Raw genomic sequence first — 18,218 nt, forward strand, 5'->3', positions numbered from 1 at the left:
TACTGCGCGATAGCGCACCCCAGAAGAAACCTTGATTGGTACTCTCGTATTGTGTGTACCAGCTTAGGGTTATGTAATTGTAATTAGGCTGTCCCTAATTTATATTCAAATCTCTTTGGTACATTGTCAAGTTATTATTTCAACAAGAAAATTAGTTAAAATAATCTTCGGAAAAAGCAGAAAGCAATTCTTGTATGTATATACACAAAAATCAAATGTTATAGAATAGTGTCCCCTAGTGTTCCAAAAATTAAATTGAAATAGCAAACTTTTAAGTAAAATATTGCGTAGAACTTAGATATATGAAAAAAACAAAAGTAATCTTCTAAAACACCTACTAAAATTCTAAATTCGTTGGTCTCTTAGTTTGAGTGAGACAACAATTTAGTGAATCGATGCAGCAAGATATATTTAGAACTGACTTCATAACAAAATTGAAATTGCAAAGGGACTTTATGAAGACACCCTGTATATACATATATATCACGACACAAATACAACAAAATCTAAAGATTGATTAGATTGCACAGTATCATAAATAGTGTGCAAAGTATTAGCATGATTTAGGCAAACTTGGAGATAAATTTGATTTGCAATCAAGAAGTCTATCTTTAAATATACAAATGATTCAGCTTTCAGCAACAACAAAAAATCATACATCTTCACACAAAATCTCCATAATCACTAGTTAGATTATAAAATTGGTGAAATGAGGCATAAAAACTAGAAAATTAAGTGCAACAATGTAAAACGGATAATTGAAATACTTTTAGGACTTTATGGACACCCTATATATTATATTTTTGATGGTTCATAATAAATTACCAATAATCTTTCAAATATGATAAATGTTGGCTCATGATAGCACATTAGACAGAACTGTGTTAGTGTCACAAGATCTTATAGCTTGAAACTCAGTAGCAAAAGAGAACAAAACAGAGCAGACATAGGTATCAGTGGTTACTTGTACAAAGCCTCTATCAGGGCATGAAACATCTCATGGAAATCATTTTCAAGTCTGTGAGTCTTGCTTCAAATCAGATTATGCCATTGCCAAGTTATTTTGTCAAAAGGGCTTAAATTAAACCAAATCGAGCTTCTGATAAAATAAAACTGAAATACGAAACTTTTTTTACAGTCACAATTTTTTTTTTATAAATAGGCATAGCGCCATGTTTTTCAATCAATGAAGGATTCCTCTCTAGGAAAGGATGTTGTCTTTCTTAAAGAGGAATTTGGCCAAGACTTCCTACACCATCAAGCCCATGCGTCTGAAACTAATAAATGGCAACTTTATCCCATACCTGACATGACTGGTAAGCCGTCTCAACAGATTTAATCTACCCTCGTAATAGGAATGAAAACATGGGGCTCCCGAAGTATGCGAACCAAGATGGCGGACATCGGAATGTAATATGTGTACTAGGTTAGGGTTAGGCCATAATTTTAGGTATAAATACTATGGGAGGCTCTTGGCTAGTCTTCAAACTGATAATAGGACTAAAATAAGGAAAATTGGAAAAAAATTATCGCCTAACCCTAACCTGTTACCCATGTTACGTTCCGAAGTCCGCCGTCTTGGTTCGCATACTTCGGGAGCACAGGAAACATTATCCAAGTATTATAATTTCGAATAAAAATTCAGATTTGCAGAAGCATGTAGTTAAAATCCAATTTTTATTTAAGACTCAAATTTTTGAAGTTATGTAATTAGCATTCAGAATTACGAATATACATAGAATTAGTCTTCTTCAGAAATCATGGGAGCACTAGAAGTGGATGCCACACAAAGGTCGCTAGGCACTATTCCTAGATCACCTGAAAAAAAAATTATTCAAGTTCAAGATATTACCTTATTTAGGGTTAGAGGGGTCTGACCCCCCGGTGAATAGCTCAAGTCGATGTAAAATTCTTTTTGGCACTAACCTTTGTTAAACCAAAATATCAATCAAATTTGAAAGATTTGGAACCAGTACTGAGACCCACCATCACCGAGATAAAGCCCCGATTCGACCTTTTGTGCGAGAATATGAAAGCACATCGTCAAGGTATTGTCATTTTTATTTTATATTTTGAATTTTTGCTATATTATTAAATTTTATATTATTTCTTGAGGATCAAGGAAAAATTTAGCCATGCCAAGTGGGTCGTGATGACAAAAGTTTGAAGAGAACTGGGTTAAACTATGAATCCAAAAACATACGAGCACAACAGTGGTTGCTCGTGCAAGGTTTCATTCAAAGCAAAGCTGTGAAGTATTTTTATGTAAGTGGAAGCTGATATTATGTGTATAGTCTTGTGTATTTATTTATTTTCATAAAAACATCTATAATTTGTTTATTTCTCGAATTATATTTGAAGTTTACTTCACCATCATGCTTGTGATTTTAACAGTGAATTGTTGCTTACTTTGATATCTTCTTTGATCTGTTTTGCGTGGTCTGTACGAATTTCTCAAATCATTGTAAAGTAATAGATATTTGTCATAGTTTTGAAGTATGTTTAGAATACATTGCTTTTAGGTAAGAAAGGTGCTAATCACGGCACCTCTGATTACTCTTTGTGGATTTGCAGGTTCGAATTTTGTGGGGGTTAATTATGTGCAAAAGGATTGTTGGACTCCTTACTGCATAGATTGGTTCACATGAATACTGGTCGGTTACGGCTTTCTCCACCATCAAGTCCCATACATCTGAAAACAAAATAACTAGCTAACAAATGCCATACTGGACTTGGACTAGTAACCGTCCGAGAGCCCGTGGTTGGTCATATTGGTTTCCCGCTCCCCCTAGATAAATATGTTAAATCTTGTAAATTCTAATTTTTTACACCTAATTTAGGGCAAACAGCAGTTTCGAAGTGCAGCACCCAAAATAATTGTTCTCAGGGTGCTCCCGTAGTATGTGCACCAAGATGGCACACAACCTGAACATAGTATGTGTACCAGGTTAGGGTTATCATGTTGTGCGCCATCTTGGTGCGCATACTACGCGAGCACTAGCAATAGGGCCATAATAGATAAAAGCCTACCTTTTATTTTCAGTTTAAATGGATGAACACAGATTTCTTTCTTACGCTGCCTAACAATAAAAGTCATGTTGAAAGTTGGCAAGGCTAAGGGATCATTGATAGTACAGGTGAAGGTGCGAGATATAGGGTCATTGTCGAGAAGAAAGTTTGATAGAAAAGTGTGACCAGCGGGAGGTTGAACTTGGACTTTGCGATTTTTTAGCTGTATCACACATTCCCTGGAGACATAGAGGTTTGATATTAACGGGTGCAGGGTTAGAACTTTGTAGCCTTCTTTGTCATATTTTTCTCTACTTTGATCTACCTCCCATGAATTATTGCCAAGCAATGCGACAACACTTCCATCCTTCTCAAATAGCATGATCTTAACCTTGATGGTTCTTGAATCTGATGAAAATAAAATTACAATATTTATTGTGCAAGAGCAGGGATGGGCAAATTTTTTAGACTAGAGGCCGAATATTTTGAACACCCAGACTGGCATGGGAGTGTGACATAATAAGGTACATGTCAAAGATAAATAAAGCACAACCGGTGTATAGCAAAACGATATAATTTGCCGACGTTTCGAATTTATATTCAAATTATATCGTATATCGCAAATTATATCGTTTTGCTATACACCGGTTGTGCTTTATTTATCTTTGACATGAATATACCTGGTGGCAATCATGCGCTATAATAAGGTACATTTTATGAACAATATTCACAGTGTTACAAAAGCAAAAGTGGAAAGCAATAAGCCTCGTGCAAAAACTGAATTTAAACACAATCTCAACAAATTCCTAAAGCTATTTTTAAGTAAAACATCAAAGTTTGGTTTTGTGGCAGCATCAGGCAGGCCAGATTGAATTACCCAACAGGCCGGAACTGGCCTGTGGGACGTAGTTTGCCAATGTCAGTGCTAGAGCCTAACAGATTTTAGCTGATTCTAACTTAGGGAAAAAATTATTGACTTTATCAATAACAACATGATTCTATATAAAAAAAATGAAATTATTCAACACCTTCAACATCTAGGAATATTTAATAAATGTGACCCTAATTTGAAAGTAGAATTTTTTGAGATGCCAATTTGAGAATAAAAATTATGAAATAATCTAAAAGGGCATCTAAGTTGTGTAAAGGGACGGAAGCCTATGGGCAGGGGGTATATTCACTTGGCTAACACAGACTGAAATAAGGAAAATGGGAAAATACCTAACCTTAACCTGGTACACACACTACAGTAGTAAACCTACAAATCCATAATTTAAAAGTTAAGTTTTTTGAGATGCCAATTTAAGAATCTAAAAATAACGAAATATTGGTTCCAAAAGGGCATGTGCAACAAATGCACATGCGAGTTTGTGAAAAAAATAATAAAAATTTTTTTTTTTGGATAATTATGTAATTGAGCCAGGGCCTCTAGGGAAGAACACCCCTGACAAAAAGAATGGTTCCCAAGGTTGATCGAGTATGGCCAATATTAAAAGCGGAAAGATATTCATGAGGTGGGAGAGGACGTTCGTGAGGGGCTGGTACTGGTACGTATAATTAAGATTTCGAAACAATTGAATTGTTACCAATATGCACATGCTTAACTGTAATAATGATGTAACAATTGTGACCATCTAGAACAGAAAAGGTAAAAACATAAAGTATTAAATCAATCTACTTTAGGTTCGACAGGCCATATTGATTTGTCACACGGGACATGGTTTGGGGACCACTGATTTAAACGGTAAAAAATGTAGTAGAATCGATGTTTTTATTAATAAGAAAAGTAAGATAACTGCCTAGCTAGAAACTGAGCATTTAGAAGATTTCAAACCTTTTTTTTTATAGTCCAGATCCAAAATCGTCTCTTCTTTCATGGAAGCGCCACGCTTAGTTGACTCAATGATATGCATCAATGAGTAAACTTCTTCCTTGCTGAAACCCTCCATGGCAAATTCTTTCTCAACGAGCGTTTGAGCACGGAGTTCTTCATGCTCTAATTGACGCGATTTTGGAAAGGCGTTGAGTTTTGAAGGGCCACCTATCCATTGGAATGCTGTAATGTAAGTTTGGCCTTTCTTCAGAACTACGGTTTTGTTGGGATCGACTATTTCAAACTCTTGCTCTTCCAGCTCCAGTTTTCTATCTTCTAATAATTTTGGCTGTACAAGGTCAACATGGTGTAGCACCTTGATCTTTTTTCCATTGACGAAGAAAAAGTAACGAACATGAAGATCTCCACCTAAGGAAAATAATTGGTTTCGAGAATAAAATACAGAGAACTCTGAATGGGTCCTGACTATGGCTGGGCATTTCAATTCGAATGAATCTGCCTGAGTGATGTATTCTATGTTTTCAGCAATTCATTTGTTGATAAGACCAATTACAAAAAAAGTCGCATATAATTTATATTGCCGATTGACTCTCCAAAATATTCTAGATTTGATTCGGGAAAAATATGTGAAATGATAATTAAACAGTTTTACCGGAAAACGAAAGTCGTGAGAAACCAAAGCTTGGTAAAAAACAGCGACAACCGAAAATGTGATTAAAAAAAATTGAAATTTTAGAGTTTTGAAACAACTGATATTGACGGTAAGTACCGTATGGATGAATGAATTATCTAACTAACATTGTTTACCAGAGATTATACGTATAATGGTGGTTATAGGGTTAGAAGACCAACAGATGGACAGGGAATTCCTCACTTCAATGGAACTTTACACTCTACTCTGGGATTCTGCAGTAAGTTCATTTTTACTTTATGGTACAATGTAAAATATTAAAGTTTCAGACCAATACTTACGGTATCTAGCAGAGCCTCTAATTTTATTGCCTCTTAGACCTTCAAAATTTCCGCGGATTTCATATTCATGGGTTCCAGGTTGTAACTCTTCAGGTCCGCACACAAATTCTGCATCGGTAATACCATCTTTTCCAGCTAACAATTTTTTCTTGCGCAATAGATTTACCTCAAATTCAACGTTAGGATTCTGATTGCTCCAACTTATGAATAACCCATTAAATTCCTTGACTTTAACCCCTTCAATGTCAGGTGGAGCTGAACAAGAATATTTAAATAAAAGTATGTCGAAAAACTGTAAATAATTTCAACCCAAACTAAAAATACTTCCTAGCGCTTAGCATGGTTCCCCCATAGATGAAAATTTAAATGTGAGTCAGGATGATTGTCATATGCAATAAAATTCAATTTTTTCAATTATGCATAATATAATCTTCCAGTATTAAAAATAATTTGCCTCCATGAATAAAAGTTACAATTACGGTCACTCACGAGTAAAAACAGTAGCAGCAGATTCCCAATGTTTTTCATTGCCATGGTGTGAGGCCAGTCTCACTTTGACGTCATATTTTGTTGATGCAATCCAATGGAACGAATATTTATTTCCACTACATTTGAAATCCTTAAAAGGTTTTCCGTCTTTGTTAATTTGCATCTGAATACTGACACCAACAGGACAAGTCCATGTGCAATTGATCTTTCTATCCTTCATAAAAACCTTTGGTTTGAGACCAGCATCATCTTAAATGTTAAACAATTCAATTACCGGTAGCTGTTTTGTAATTATACTTGAATCAGTGAAACCATTCTAGAACTACATTTTTAAATATTTTAAATAATTTCACAGCCCTGTTTTAGTTGTATTTAAATTTGCAATTTAATTACTCCAAAAATTGGTATTTATTCAACGGAATATATCATAACAATTGAATATTATAAAGTTAATCATGAATGCCTCCCATACAAAGTATACATACTCCCATTATTGATTTTTTCCATTTCTGGTCCAACAATGTCTCCTACCATCGAATTTAACACTATCATTTCAAATGAAAATAATAACTGTGACATCTCGGGCTGCCATTTGCAACAAAAATTTGAATGCAGCCCACTGTCAACATCTGGCTTAGTTTCTTAAAATGAAACAACAAACCTTGGTTAATAGTCTCACATGATTCCCAAGCATCATCACCATATCCATCAGATACCAGTCTTACATCAAAGTCGTGCTTGATGCCCGGTTTCCATTTCAGCTCATAAGTATTGTTTCTGGTTCTGACACTCTTTGTCAGTTCCTCATTTTCCCAAATTTTTATGTCAAACTCTTTTTTCTCTAAATCATTCCATGTATACTTGATTTTATCGTCAAAGATCTTAGCTTTTGGTTTCAGTTCAAAATAGTCTAACATAAAAAAAAGTTGGTAAGTCTATGAAACCAGGGTGACTATCCAGAGCTATTCTTGTGGCTACATCATCTAAAGCAGTGGTTCTCGAACTTTTTGAGCTGATCCCTTTCTAAATTTTTGCGACCCATTTCGAAAATACCTAGCTAACAATAAGGTAGTAGCCAAAGTATGTTTAATTTAAAAAACATGTTGAAAATACGTGGATGGAACCTGAATATTAAAATAAATGAAAAGTTTCAAAAAGAAGCAAAATTTGCAATCAAGTCTGGCAAATATTTTTATCTTAATTAGATTCAGACCATCTCAAAAAATTGTCTGCGGTTCCATTGGGAGGTAGTCTCCACCATTCGTGAACAACTGATCTAAAGATTAGGTTCCAATGACTATGGAAGGTACTCCCTAAGTATGTGAACCAAGATGGTGGACGCTGGAATGTAGTATAGGTACCGGATTAGCGTTAGGTCATAATTTCAGGTACAAATACTACTACTTGGCTAGTCCTCGAACTAATAGAACTAAAATATAGAAAATTGGAATAAAATCATGGCCTGACCCTAACCTGGTACACATACTACGTTCCGGTGTCCGCCATACTTCGAGAGTACCTTATGAAATATATCTATCGAAACTTCTTTATGGTTGATAATTTGGTATCACTTACATCAGAGGTGTGCAACCTTTATTACAAGATACGAATACCTCGATGAAACCAATAGCCGCACCTTTATTTAAAATAAGTTTTCTAGAAGAAAAAGGGCATTGTAACATCATAAATAATAAATTTGACTCAGGTATAAGCTTTGCAACGCAAAGGGATTGGAATTACTCGCACATGCCATATTAAATTAAATTTCAAACTAGTTTAGCAGGCCGCACATCATTTAAAGATGGCATTTCTCCTCAGACTGCACAATTTTCCTTGGGGACTGCATTTGGCCCGTGGGCAGCAGGTTGCACATTCCTGCATTTTATTAGTGGTTTAGAGAAGCTAATTGAAAACATAAATATTTATTAAATTTGATCTTGCCCGCCTTATCTTGGATATATACGTTTCGTTCTCATTTTCAACATGCTTTATGAATAAAATATACTGTCACCTTACTATCTGATATTTGTAGCTTATTGTTTGCTAGTTATTTTTAAGGTGGGGTGCAAGACTTGACAAATTATGAAAAGGGGCGCAGCTTAAAAAGTTTGAGAATCACTGAACTCAAGAACATTTTTTGGGATTCTCTGGTGACCCAATTTAGAATTGTGATCTATAGGTTGGGAAACAATGCTTTATATTATTCAGTAAGCTTTTCATTTTTAGATTATCATGAACACTCATTTTCTCAATTAAAATATAAAAACTTTACCAAGCTTTAGCTTACTTGAATGAATTGTTTGAATCTTGGTCAAAGTATTATCTTCATCAGCTATTTCCACAAAAATCTCATAGGTTTTTTTTGGTATTCCTTCGAACGTATATGAATCATAATTGAGTTGTCTATTTAGCAACACATTGTTATCTTCCAAGATTTTTAGCATGTATTTCCTCTTCCGCTCTCTCTGTTTTGGTATGCAGGTAATGCTGATCCCCTTAACTTCCACAGTTACTTCTGTTAAAAAGCATTTTTTTACATTGAATGATGTCATCAGACGCAATCCCATTCAAAATTTAGATATCGGGAATGAGGGCTAGAATAGAAACTGAAAACGATATCCATCAAGTCCATGCTTTCAAAAACAAATAACTGCCCAACGATTCTATAGCCTACATGGACTGGTAACCAAACGAGATGCCGGGGTTCGTCATATAATTAAACCGTCTTGTCAGCTTTCCTTTTATCACCGAGATAAATATGTAAATACTATCCTATCCTACTTTTCTTTTTTCTGTGCTTTTGTGCCAGCGGATTCGTATGCATATAATGCAAGGATGCTGTAGTACAAATGAAAATAACTTCCCAAATAGGGATTCAAGAGTCTTGCTGCTCTTCAATCACTTAGGAATGCAATTGAGGATTAATGTAATTCAAATAAGCTAATCAAACCATGGGTACCAATATATCATGAATTGGCTGATCCACTCAATAATTCATAAAATTTTCCTAATATGGCGTCATATTTTCACATTATAGTCGTTATCATAGACAAAATACTGATGCAAATTAAGCAAAGCTTATTCGAAAATGAAAAAATTTATCACTGCCAACAATTTCATTGATTGTCTTTACAGTATGGAATTGGTTGTAATTTCTACATTGAATTTGTTACATGAGAATTCAAGACTTCAACTGAATCTTTGATACATTTCATAAAACGCAGGTTTTTCAGGAACATCAAGTTTTTTTGCTATTGTTACCTGGTGGAATACCACCTGCTGTATTACTTAACTGCATAGTGGCTGGTTTGCAAAATTTCACCCGATTTCTTTTATTTGACCGAACTATCATATAGGGCAGGGGTCGGCAACCTTTTGTAATCCGCGTGCCATTTTATGAATAACGAGCACCTTCGCGTGCCAAACATTTTTATGTGTTTGGTTTGCATAGTCAACTACCTGATTTGAATAGGAAGAGGATGTAAAACAGATTTATTTTATAGGATAACGTGCATGAAAATTAGCTAACGCGAGATTTCGGCATACGGCACCTCTACCTTCGACCTGTCTTTGCACGACTTAATTAATAGGTTTGAAGGTCACTCACAATTAGTTTTGTAGCTAGAAACAATGTGAACGCGTCAATATTGAAAAAAATAAAATTTATTCTATCATTTTTGTTATGGATATATCCATGTAACGAACACTGAAATGGTCAATATTTTGGCTTCCGTGAGGTACCCAGTTAACCAGGCGCGTCACCAGGATTTTCTAAAAGGGGGCGGGGTAAAAATGGGAAACAGTCGCTGCGATTACGCGCTCTTAAGAAGACCTGACTTTTTCGGCGTATACCGACTTTTCTGTCCCGTAAAATATTCAATTCATGACAACTACGACAATCTGAAATTTCCTTCTATATCCATATAATTGTGTCCAGCGTAACTCGCGCCTGCGTATTCTTGCGTCAAAATATAAACATTAGTAGTTGAATATACCACCCAATCTGTTGATGTAAAAATATGAGATAAACATGCCTCATTGTATTTAGTTTCGATACTTTTCTGCGATCTTGCAAATAGTGTGGTTTAGAGTAGTGTTTTTAATCTGTCGCGGGCCTTCCACAAGTTTAACTTGTGCACCGCACATGCTTATCTAAGCCGATTTTGGGTACAGATCTCTTCCTCTTGTCGACTGCAGTTATATATTGAATGTTTTTTTCAATGTATTTGTCGAATTGTTATTTTTAGTTCAAACGTAGAAATTTGTCGTGAATCTGCCTTAAATGGTTTGGCGTGCCATGAGTTATTCACTCGCATGCCAGGGGATGCCGACCCCTGATATAGGGTGCCATAAAGTCTTAAAAATTTTTAAAATTGCAAAGGGAATTTATTGATACCATATATTGTTTTGGCCCTCACAGATGTATTAAATGAAGTAAAAATACTTATCGTATCAAATACTAATTAAAAAACAACAAACCTGGTTAAGATATATTGTATTGACTTCATAACAAAATTGAAATTGTAAAGGACCTCATGGACACCCTGTTTATATATTATCATCATCAAAGTCATTCAAAGAACAGGGAGCAAAAACAAATATTTGAAGCAATTTTTTCAAGACGACAAAAGCAACAATAACAAAATAATATAAAAATTTCTTACCTTTACTAAGATCCGTTCCCATGTTTAGCAATATTATAGTTTAGTGATAAAATTTATTAAATAGCTTAAAAAAATAAAAAATAGTTTGAGCATTAAATTGAAGAATTGAAAATTTAACCTTTGTTGTACTTTATTTGTGTTTTCATGAAAAAGAATTATAACAAAATATTTACTTAAAATATAAAGGGTTGCCAATCAAAAAGTGTGGGATTCTCTATATCAGTAGTTTACAAACGGTTGGGCGTGTCCCTGAAGGAGGCCGTGGACAATTTTTTGAGTGGGCGTGAACCTAATTAAAAATTTGCTTTCGCTTCATTTCGGATATTTAAATTTTTTTATTTTTTGGAGGATGCGATTCCATTCACATATTTTCAACATGTTTTTTGATTAAAACATACTTGCGCCTTACTATCTGTTACATATCTATCTATCTGTTATTTGTAGCCTATTGCTGGTTATTTTTCAGATGGGCCGCAAGACTCGACAAATTCTAAAACGAGGAGAACCACTGCTCTATATTATATATTACAGCCATTACAAAAAGGCAAATCTGTATCAATTCTATTTTTAAATTTTCAAAATTGATTTCCACAACCTTGCATACAAAATGAGCAAATATCAAAACTATCTGGTCATGCAAAATATGTGCAATGCAATACAATATATAATAAAGAAGAGAAACAGACAAAGAAACCACAAAGCAACACGTAAGCATGGCTAATCATTAACTTTTTAAATAAAATGTGGTTGGAAGTGCTTTGAGAGATAATCAAAGAGCTAAGTTCGAGTTATTTTGCAATTAGTCAAACGCCACAATCGAGGACATAAACGAGATTGCATAAATACTGGTTTGTTATCACCAAACTGCTGAGGTCATATTATTACACACTCAAAATACAAGGCAGTGCTTCATGCTCTTATGCTAATTTGATTTTTGATACACTTCTCATGAAATTATTTTTATTGTCCACACGAAGACACTTAATAATACAAATATTCAACAAATTTAGTAGCTCCTCCAAACACTTAATTTAAGATACGTTTGAATATGGTAAGTTAATATTTTTGATGATGAGCATTCAAAATGCCTCACAAAGTGGCTACCCCTGAACCATCAATGTTATTTTTCAAGATAATATTTCAAAAGATCACAAGCAACTCATCCTCAAGCAAAGTTACTCAAGATTACTCATATACCAAGATCGTTTATATATCTAAACCTAGTTTTTAAATTTGCCTAGGAATAAACGAAAAAATAAGGACTGAGAAGACCTGTATCAGTATGTATATGTGGAGTAGATAGAAAGATGAAAAACAATTTTTTTTCTTGATCAGAGAGTTCCAGATGGACATGAAATGCTTTATTGAACCCTTCAAATTTTACAAGTTTGCTTGATAAGCATGAATCTTTTATGTATTTAGAGTCCCAGATGGATAAGTGATGCATTTTTAAACCCTTCATATTTTTTTTTTCAAGTTGGCTTGTGGAGTATTTATCTTTTGTATATTCAAAAGTTTGGTCATTTTTAGAATATCCTACCGAAAAAGTTCTCCTAGGATTTGATGACAAAGAAAGACTGTATTTAGCACTTAATATTAAAAATGTCAACAACTAATATAAAAGATTCATAATCTCTCCAAACAAAGTAATCACAATGTGTCAAACTAAACCTGAGAAACCAATGGGCATCAAAGTTATTTATTCAAGACAATATTTTAAAAGCAAGGACATGCACACTCACTCACTAATAAATAAATAAATAAATACTCATTTGTGAGCAAAGTTACCACCAAATACCAAGAAATGCTAGATATATTTAAATGCCATTTCTGCAATCAAAACCAAATTTCTGAAGGTTCAATGAATGTGATGTAATAAGAGCAAACAACTATTTTGTATTATGTGGAAATAATATGTTGGAGATCTCAATTTCTATCTTAGGTAATAGTAAAACTATGTATCTGAACATAATGGACAAGAATGGAAAAGCTTTCAGTGCCCCCAATGCTAACAGATTTCCTCACCCAAGTGCATATGCTTGTATAAAGTCTTTTTATTTCATACTGGTAATATTCAAAATTATGAGGAATTAAAATTAAACATTCCTTGTATGGTCTGCTTGCCAAATACCAAAATAATTTTCCAATACAACATCAAGCTTGTATAAAGTCTTTTTATTTCATACAGGTAATATTCAAAATTATGAGGAATTAAAATTAAACATTCCTTGTATGGTCTGCTTGCCAAATACCAAAATAATTTTCCAATACAACATCAAGCTTGTATAAAGTCTTTTTATTTCATACAGGTAGGAATTAAAATTAAACATTCCTTGTATGGTCTGCTTGCCAATTACCAAAATAATTTTTCAATACAACATCAAGAAATCAGGATAACAAATTTGTTATGCATACGTCTAAAGAAGTTAACACTCTATAATAAACGGATAACAGTGTAAAGTAAACACTTGTAATATGTCTATGTTTGATTGAATATGATAAAATACCGTTTTCAAGACAGGCGTAACTACAAGTAATAATTTACACTAATCCATCAAACTGAATCTCAATGTATTTTATCCAATTGTTTCAACTGACTTACTCGTTTACTTTAATATGGAATGAAAATACAGTTTTATGTTTTCTTACAACTCAGTCTTGCATGATGACTTCACTAATAAATCTATGAAAATGTGCAATACCAAAGGCATATTATTCAATGATATAAACCAAATCAGTAACAGTAATGCACTCAACTAATTCTGGAAAGATTTCATGGTCAGAAAATAAGTATTTCATTTGCTATGGGCTACCTCAATCAGTGTTTCTCAAACTGGGCATTTGGTCTCTATAGAAAGCCACAACGTAGTTCATCGGTGGCACCCATCAAACATGTTCACTGGGTACTATTCGTGATGACTACGGTAAATTAAATGAAATTGAGAGTGTCTGAGATTGGTTTAATTCTTTGACTGTTCTTTGACATTCATTCTTTTGCTCTCATTTGTTGGCTTATTATTATTAAACATACCAAACAAGCAACTTATGGAAAGCAAAACTAGTTATTAATACAGAAAAACAAGGAGCCAAAAGTTTCAAGAAGGGTACCACAAATTATGAAGGTTTGAAAACCACTTCTCTAGACCAGGGCTACTCAACTGGCGGACCGCGGTCCGAATCCGGACCTTTCGGGTATTCGATTCGGACCGCATCTAATTCTTTATTTTGGATCATTAGCCCCACTTTTGAAGTTTTCTTTTATAAAATCACTTGTATAGATTTAAATATAAATGAAAAGAACTATAACGCCAAAATAAACAATCTTGATTGGCTGATAATCATTATTCGGTCGAGGAAGTGCGTGTTTAAGGATGCCGAAATATAATTTTTGGAAAGACCGTATCCAAATATTTTTGAAATTTTGTATGCGGATCTCCGGTAAAAATAGTTGAGTAGCCCTGCTCTAGACTATGCCAATCTTTTATCAAATACTTTTCTTATCACTTGACCGGAATCTTATTCTTTTACTGGTGTTTGTTTTTATTATTAAACATGGAGAATAAAATAGCTCACGGATAGCCATTGAAGGCTAAATATTTATTTTTATTGAAAAAGAGATGTCACAAATTTTGAAAGTATTTGGGAAGGTACCATGGATCATGAAAGTTTGAAAACCACTTTTCTCAACATTCGAGTCGCGGCCCAAAACTGGGTCGCCTGAAAAGCTTCTTGGGTTGCTTGCTTATTTCAATGAAAAACTAATGGATGATAATTTTATTTTTACAGTTAGTTTTACTGTTTATTTTATATTTGATATTGAAAAGTTGTTATACAAAATGTTATACAAAATTAATTGTTTTGTACTATTCATTTAATTTTGGTAATGAAATTATACCCTGTTTAGTATTTGATAATATCCTTGGGCAGCAAGATTTTGCAAAATCTACTTTCATTTTCTTAATTTGGGTCGCTTGAAGAAAGGGTTGTGAGCCATTGCTCTAGATCAGACATGGGTAAAGTATGGCCCGCGGGCCAAATCCGGCCCGTTGTGTAATTCAATCTGGCCCGCCTGATACTGCCCAAACCAAACTGAAACCACATTTTTATGTTTTAGCTAAAAATACCTCAAGGGATTTGTTGAGATTGTGGTTGAATTTAGTTTTGGAGCGAGGCTCATTGTTTTCCACCTTTGCTTTGTAACACTGTAATAATTGTTCATAAAATATAACTATTTACGTCACACTTGCATGGCCGCCAGACTAGTTGAGCAAAATTTTTGGCCCCTGGTTCAGTTCAATCTAGTCTATGCCCATCACTTAGTAAATACTTCTTTCATAACTTTAGTAAATAACATCAATAGGGACAAAACTTTCTTGACCAAATTATTATGAACCAAGCAATGAGTATGCCTGATCTAGGCCGATTGTAAGCAAATTCAATCAGGTTAAATTCCAATGTGGTACACTCAGATGAATATGATATATGATCTCAATGGTTGAGCACATAGAAAATTTCAGCCATGTCTGGTTAAAGACAAATGATATAGAAAATAAAAAGAAAACATATATATAAAATAATTTGTACCAGATAATAGATGGTGAGACCAATTAGGCATCAAGTGCTCTATTCTTTCAATGCATTTCCACTTCATTTCAATGCTTTACCAAATTATCAAACATTAGCAACTATTTATAATTTTGCAGAAGCTGTTAGTGTATTATACAAGCTCATGACATTTTTTACATTCAAGCATATATAACGATTTAGAAATTATTCTCTTTTTTAAATGTGTGTCAGGAAGCAACAACCATTTTCTAAGAATTGATTAGAATTGCATTTTTACAGCTAACAGATACAGAAGGTTATAAAAGTCTACTTACAATTAGAAGGGATCGCGTGCTGAAAAGTTCAACAAGCTATCAAAGCCATTAAAAAGAAACATTTACTATTATTTGCTGTTTTAAAAATTCATCCATTCCAAATTGCCTTCTCCCCACTCCTGACTTCCACATGTGAGAAAATGTCGATGAATGTTAGAATGGATGTTTTTAAGTGAATTTATATCAAAATTTGCTCAAAAAAGGAAAAAATTGGAAGCAACCGATACAGCCTAAATATATGATATAAATAGGAAAAAAGAGAGAGAGCATTGGTAAACATTAATCTTCATCATTTTGAGGTGTTTCCCCTGGTTGGCCTGAAGGAGATTGGAGAGAAACACAGATAGGAACTTGTAAATGTCCAGCGCTCCAGTATTGCGTTTACCAATATGGCGGTAACTAATTTTGTTCGCCTATTCTACATCAAATTGTGTAAAGGGACTGAAACCTATGGGCAGTGGATATATTCACATGGCTAACACAGACAGTCCCCAAACTCATAATAGAAATAAAATGAGGAAAATCTGAATAAAATTATGACCTAACCCTAATCTGGTACACATACTTTAGGAGTATCAGTTGTCCTATTTCCTAATTGCTGATGTAAGAATAAGGGACCCATCTAACCATCCCTAATATTTTTCATTTGAAGTAATTACACGGCATCAAAGCTTTATCAGGCAGCTTAAGGTCATGAATATCACATTTTATAATACATCAATATATTGAATATAAGCAACAAAATTTACTAAAACTAATGAAATTTGAGTCTACACTTCATGAAAACACGTATGAAGTCTAGGGTGTCCATAAAGTCTTAAAATTTAAAAATTACAAGGGGAATTTATAGATGTATTAAATGAAGTAAAAATTCTTGAACAATTACTTATTGAAAAGCCACAAACTTGGTTTAAATATATTGAAAACTGACTTCATAACAAAATTGAAATGGTAAAGGAACTACTTTATGAACACCATAAACTTATTGACAAAATGATTAAGTTTATACGGACTGAACCCAGTAATTTTTGTTTGCCCAATTTATAATGAGTTGTGTAGAGGGACTGGAACCTATGAGCAGGGAACCTATGAGCAAGGATAGACATGATGGATAAAACCTATCATGATGAACCCTAGCGAGATTGGACATAAAGAAAAAAACTTCAGATATCTGGTGTGTGTGGTATGAAAGTATAAGGCGCTTTCAACAATTTAAGTCTTTTGCGCCAGACAATTTAAATCAAACTTTGTACATGCCTATAGTACTCTCTTGGTAGACTTCACAAAATCAACAATAGCAGGGAAAATGCTAGGGTTGCTAAAGACAGTTCTGAGTTGAAAATCAATGCCATAATCGCGGCATTATGTGCCTTTCATTTCTCGAAATACCATAAAAACCAACTTTCCAGGTTTCAACATACACGGATCAATTGTGAGCAGGGACTTTTCTGCTGCACGGGGTGGATTTCTGATAATTATGCACCTCATACCTAACTTATGAATGATTCGGGGATAAACAAATTATAGATGTTGTTATACATGAGAAGAAAATAACTAGAGTTTACCTATCAATCAAATCACTTGTGTTATAACTCAACAGCTTCAATCTTAACAAAATTATTGATAAATCGATGAATAAATGTCAACTAGACGAAACCTGATGTGGAAAACACGGGTAAATTATTATACAAACCAGCTCAATAGTTGACTATCAACTGCACACTTGTATAATTATATCGACACTCCAAAATAAACAGATATCAGACGTGGGTAAACACATATAATGGGGCTTTGTTTAATTAGATGAGATAAAATTCCATTCTAAGATAATATGAAGGAGCTTCAGAAGTGTGCGTACCAATATGGAGATAACTAATTTTGTTCGCCTACTTTACAAGTTGTTGGCACTTGGCTATCACAGACAGCCTCGGGGTCGTGATAGAAATCGAATAAGGAAAATCGGAATAAAATTATGGCCCAACCCTAACCTGGTACACACACTACGGGAGTGCCACTACAAACATCGGTTCGTGTCATTGCCTAATCTATCAAATTTTATCTGAACTATTCAATATTAAATTTAGTAAGCGATTTAATTTATGGTTTATATATGTTTTTAGGCATTCTTTTGTATCATACATAGCCAATTTTTCTTAAAGCTCTTCTTAGGGTGCTCCCGAAGTATGCGAACCAAGATGGCGGACATCGGAACGTAACATGGGTAACAGGTTAGGGTTAGGCAGTAATTTCTTTCCAATTTTCCTTATTTTAGTCCTATTATCAGTTCGAAGACTAGCCAAGAGCCTCCCGTAGTATTTATACCTAAAATTATGGCCTAACCCTAACTTAGTACACATATTACATTCCGAT

The 18,218-nt window shown here is 34.0% G+C and overlaps 1 protein-coding gene across 1 annotated transcript; it reads right to left on the minus strand.

The window, feature by feature from the left end:
- Positions 1–1,691: 1,691 nt before the first annotated feature.
- On the minus strand, positions 1,692–9,602 carry LOC144431355 (uncharacterized). Its single transcript, XM_078119381.1, has 8 exons — positions 9,566–9,602; positions 8,592–8,819; positions 6,966–7,214; positions 6,305–6,553; positions 5,816–6,070; positions 4,844–5,251; positions 3,031–3,417; positions 1,692–1,818 (listed from the first exon to the last, which is right to left on the minus strand). The coding sequence occupies exons 1-8, from the start codon at positions 9,600–9,602 to the stop codon at positions 1,742–1,744; spliced, it is 1,890 nt and encodes a 629-aa protein (XP_077975507.1). The 3' UTR covers positions 1,692–1,741.
- Positions 9,603–18,218: the final 8,616 nt, after the last annotated feature.

The sequence above is a fragment of the Styela clava genome, chromosome 13 (genome assembly GCF_964204865.1).
Source record: "Styela clava chromosome 13, kaStyClav1.hap1.2, whole genome shotgun sequence".
Classification (NCBI taxonomy): Eukaryota; Metazoa; Chordata; class Ascidiacea; order Stolidobranchia; family Styelidae; genus Styela; species Styela clava.

Coding starts and splice junctions, on each gene's coding strand:
- LOC144431355 (XM_078119381.1), bottom strand. CDS start 9,602: ATGCAGTTAAGTAATACAGCAGGTGGTATTCCACCAG. Junction 7,215..8,591: donor GATTCAAACAATTCATTCAA/GTAAGCTAAAGC, acceptor TTTTTATGTTAG/ACTATTTTGAACTGAAACCA. Junction 6,554..6,965: donor ATGTGAGACTATTAACCAAG/GTTTGTTGTTTC, acceptor TTAACATTTAAG/ATGATGCTGGTCTCAAACCA.